Source organism: Phytophthora sojae (genome assembly GCF_000149755.1).
Source record: "Phytophthora sojae unplaced genomic scaffold PHYSOscaffold_2, whole genome shotgun sequence".
Classification (NCBI taxonomy): Eukaryota; Oomycota; class Peronosporomycetes; order Peronosporales; family Peronosporaceae; genus Phytophthora; species Phytophthora sojae.
The window spans coordinates 884786-888102 of NW_009258116.1; the positions used below are offsets into that span (position 1 = coordinate 884786).

General features: G+C 59.5%; 1 protein-coding gene across 1 annotated transcript; it reads right to left on the reverse strand.

The window, feature by feature from the left end:
* Positions 1–391: 391 nt before the first annotated feature.
* Positions 392–1636, reverse strand: PHYSODRAFT_401869 (hypothetical protein; the record flags this gene model as incomplete). The annotated part of the gene is made up of 1 exon (XM_009520030.1): positions 392–1636. A coding segment is annotated over one exon (1245 nt), but the record flags the coding sequence as incomplete, so codon positions are not given.
* Between the last annotated feature and the right edge of the window lie 1681 nt (positions 1637–3317).

A 3317-nucleotide genomic window follows, 5' to 3' on the forward strand; every position in this document is an offset into this window, starting at 1 on the left:
ACTGGCGAAGGAATGGAAGTCGCCGCCGAAGGCGAAACCTCGGATGGAACCTCGATGACAGCTCGGTAGCAGAACCTTGAACACCCTGAGCGCTGGCCGACACCCCCGGAATCTCGCCGGGCTCAAGGTCATCTTGTGAAGTGTCGCAAGGACTCATACCCCCTCCAAACCCCACGTCAGACGATTCCTGCTGCTGGGCTGGGGCTGGCGAGGGAGGCGAGGCGCGACTGTCCAGCCGAGGATACAAGGGGACGTCTGAGTGTTCGTACGGGAGAGGCTGAGACTCCAACCAGCTTGAGCGAGCCGTCGTTGGAGGACGCACCATCGACCGAGAAGGCGGGGAAATCTCTCCTGATGCCGAACGAGGACTAGATGGCTCGGCGGCCGCTGCAGCCCTGGCCCTCAGGTCGACTGACGGTCTGCCGAAGCGTTTGTGAGGAGGAGGCTGGGATGCCGTATTCCCGACGGAAGCAGACTCGGTTTGCCGACCCCGCTTGCGCGATGACGACTCAGTGGAGACCGGGGAACCAGCAGAAGCGTCCACCGAAGCGGCGGGAGCGGACGTACCCTCGGTGGACTCAGCCATCGGCACGTCGGTCGTCTTGGACTCCTCTCCCTCCTCTGACGAGGATTCGTCATGGCGTGGACTCTCGACAGTGACCGTCGGTGGGGACAGCCCGAGAAGATTCCAATCAATCTCTGCGGCGGAGATGCCGGCTGAGGCCAGGACCAAGGTGTCGACGTCGAGTCCGTGTGCTGCCGAGTGCCGACGAAGGATAGAATTCGCTCGCCGCAAGCTGTTGTTCTCGTCCGTCAACGCTTGAATGCGTGCGGGGATGACGTTTGCTCGGTCGCGGTCGGCCAACTGCTTCCGAAGCCTCTCCAACTGAGTGTTGTAGGTAACGAGGCTTGCACTTATACGCTCGTGGAGCTGGGTGTTCCGACGTACAGCAGCGGCTGAATCGGCCTCAGCAACGAGCGTCCGCTTCTCCAACGACTGAGTGACGTCAGCGTGGTGAGCGATGGCCGCGTTCGCTTGCATCAACTGAGCGCTGGCGTTGCTGAGCTGGACGCGCATGTCCTGGACATGGTCCAGAGCTTGGTCGCACTCGGAGTTGGCCGAGACGAGGAAGTAGTCCGACTTGGTCCGCAGGTTCATCTCTTCAGCGAGTTTATCTTTGGCGTCGGAGAGCTCTGCCTGCAGCCGGTCGTTCTCGCGGCGGAGGGCCACCAGTTCATCATCTTCCACAAGAGGGAGACGCGGAGGGGCAACGGCAGCAGCCAGCACCTCACCGACGTTAGTAGCAGCTTGCAGGCTGTGGTCGAGAGCAGCGTTGACTCGAGCTGGGGGTGAACGGGCAACACCCACGACGAGACGAGCGAGTTCCAGCATCTGCTGCTCGCCCAAGACGACCGCTGTCGGAGGAACCTCGGCCGGGCCAGCACCAGCTCCGGCGCGACCCCCTACAGCTGCCTCGCCCCCCACCGACGCCCCGCGAGTTGCCAACGTGACCGAAGGCGCGGGAGTTGGCGGTGGAGGGCTGGCGCTTGGCGGCGGTATCGGCGGCGAGTCGGGAGCCTCTTCACTGGGAACTGCCGGCGAGGGAGTCTCGGTCGCCCCAGCAGCAGACTCAGGACTACTTGGAGGAGCCGGTGGAGGGTCGACCGAGGTCCCGGAGGCGGCAGGAATGAGCGTAGGGTCACCTGCAGGCGCGGCCGGGGCTGGGGGCACAGCACCAGCGGCGATAGTGGCGGGGGCACCCGCCGAACGAGCCTGGCGCGCCGGACGACGACCCGAAGTGTCGGTGGCAACATCAACAGCTCCCTGAGATGATCAAGAAAGAGATGGAGTCAACAACGAGGATCCGAATGACCGTGTGGAGCAGCGGGAGCGACGAGCGTACCGGTCAGGAGCACTGGAGAGCCCGAAGAGCAGCGGCAGCCGCGTCGGCGAATGCACGCGACGGAGGAGCCATGGAGTCGAAGAACTGAGGACGCCTAGACGCTCACCAGCGTGGGAGGCTCGCGTCGAGGCAGGGGCAGTTGTGGTATTGGAAAGTGGCAGTTTCCAACGCTGTTGACCCGCCAGCCCGACAGTCAAGTTCAATCAAGGGGCGATCAAGGCGAGGTCAAGCGAGAGACGGAGATGGCTGCTTCTGATTGGATGATGACATTATCCTCGGTAGAGTGACCGGCAGTGGCCGAAGCCTCGTCGGGTCCTAATAGAACCCCGAACGAGGCTTCATGGTACCCACTTTTAGGTACAGATGCATTTAGTTACGTACTTCGGCCGCACTTATTAGTGTAGCCGCGATCGTCATTTGATGTGTCCGGAATCGCCTTATTGCGATCGTTCACACTAGATATTTGTATAGGGACATAGGACTCATCATAGGATGGCCAGAACGAGGCCCCCAGGGCCTCAGAAAACTCAGTAATAAAAAGACAGTCTTCCCCCAAAGCCAACAAGGGTCAAGTCCGACTTCGGTAAGTGTAGCTAGCTTATTGTAGTGCCTGGGCACGCTCGGCTGCGTGTGGATGCCTGTCGGGGAGCTTATCGTGCATTGACCGAGAGTTTCCTTGGCAGCGCCAAGAGTTGGTGTGGCCGGAGAGGCAGGAACGGTATTAGAGTATCGTTCAGTATATATTTGTGGGAGTAGAGTGTCCCTGAGTGTATTAGTCTACCTACCGAGGTTTTACCTTGGTCCCCCTGTATAAGGCCTAACACGCCGGTACCCTTCCTTTCTGAGGGACTGCAGTGGGGTTGCGCGAAAGCGGTACATAGTATCCTAGCCTTAGCTCGTGGCTAGTGGTACAGGTTTTTGGGTTGACCGAAGATAACCTAAGGTGCACAGAGGCGCTTGCAACCGACCCGGTGTAAGGGATCGTTCCTGGTCTTCAGGTTTTGATCCAATAAGCGCTTACCTTTGCGGGTTAGCGTGTTGTTGGTGTCTCTAATACCTTTTGGTAGAAGAGAATTTAAGTGGTATTACCACACCACAGCCGAGCTTGCGAGTGTTGCGCCAGGCTTCATCCTTGGCACGAGCGATCCGGGTGGTGTGGGCTGTCGGGCTGCGGTGAACAATTGTGTGTTCCATTTTGGAAGCGTTCATCTTGAGTAACCACTTGGCCAGTATGGCTGGTGCTTGAGTCTCGATCAGGATAGCGATATCTTCGTGTCTGCAAATGAAGTCAGCGTCGTCGGCGTATACAATCATGTCCGCGAGGAGGTCGTGGGGGACGTCAAGTTGGCCGGCAAGATCGCGTAAGGCTGCTTCGAGGTAAACAACAAAAAGAACAGGGGAGAGTGAGTCACC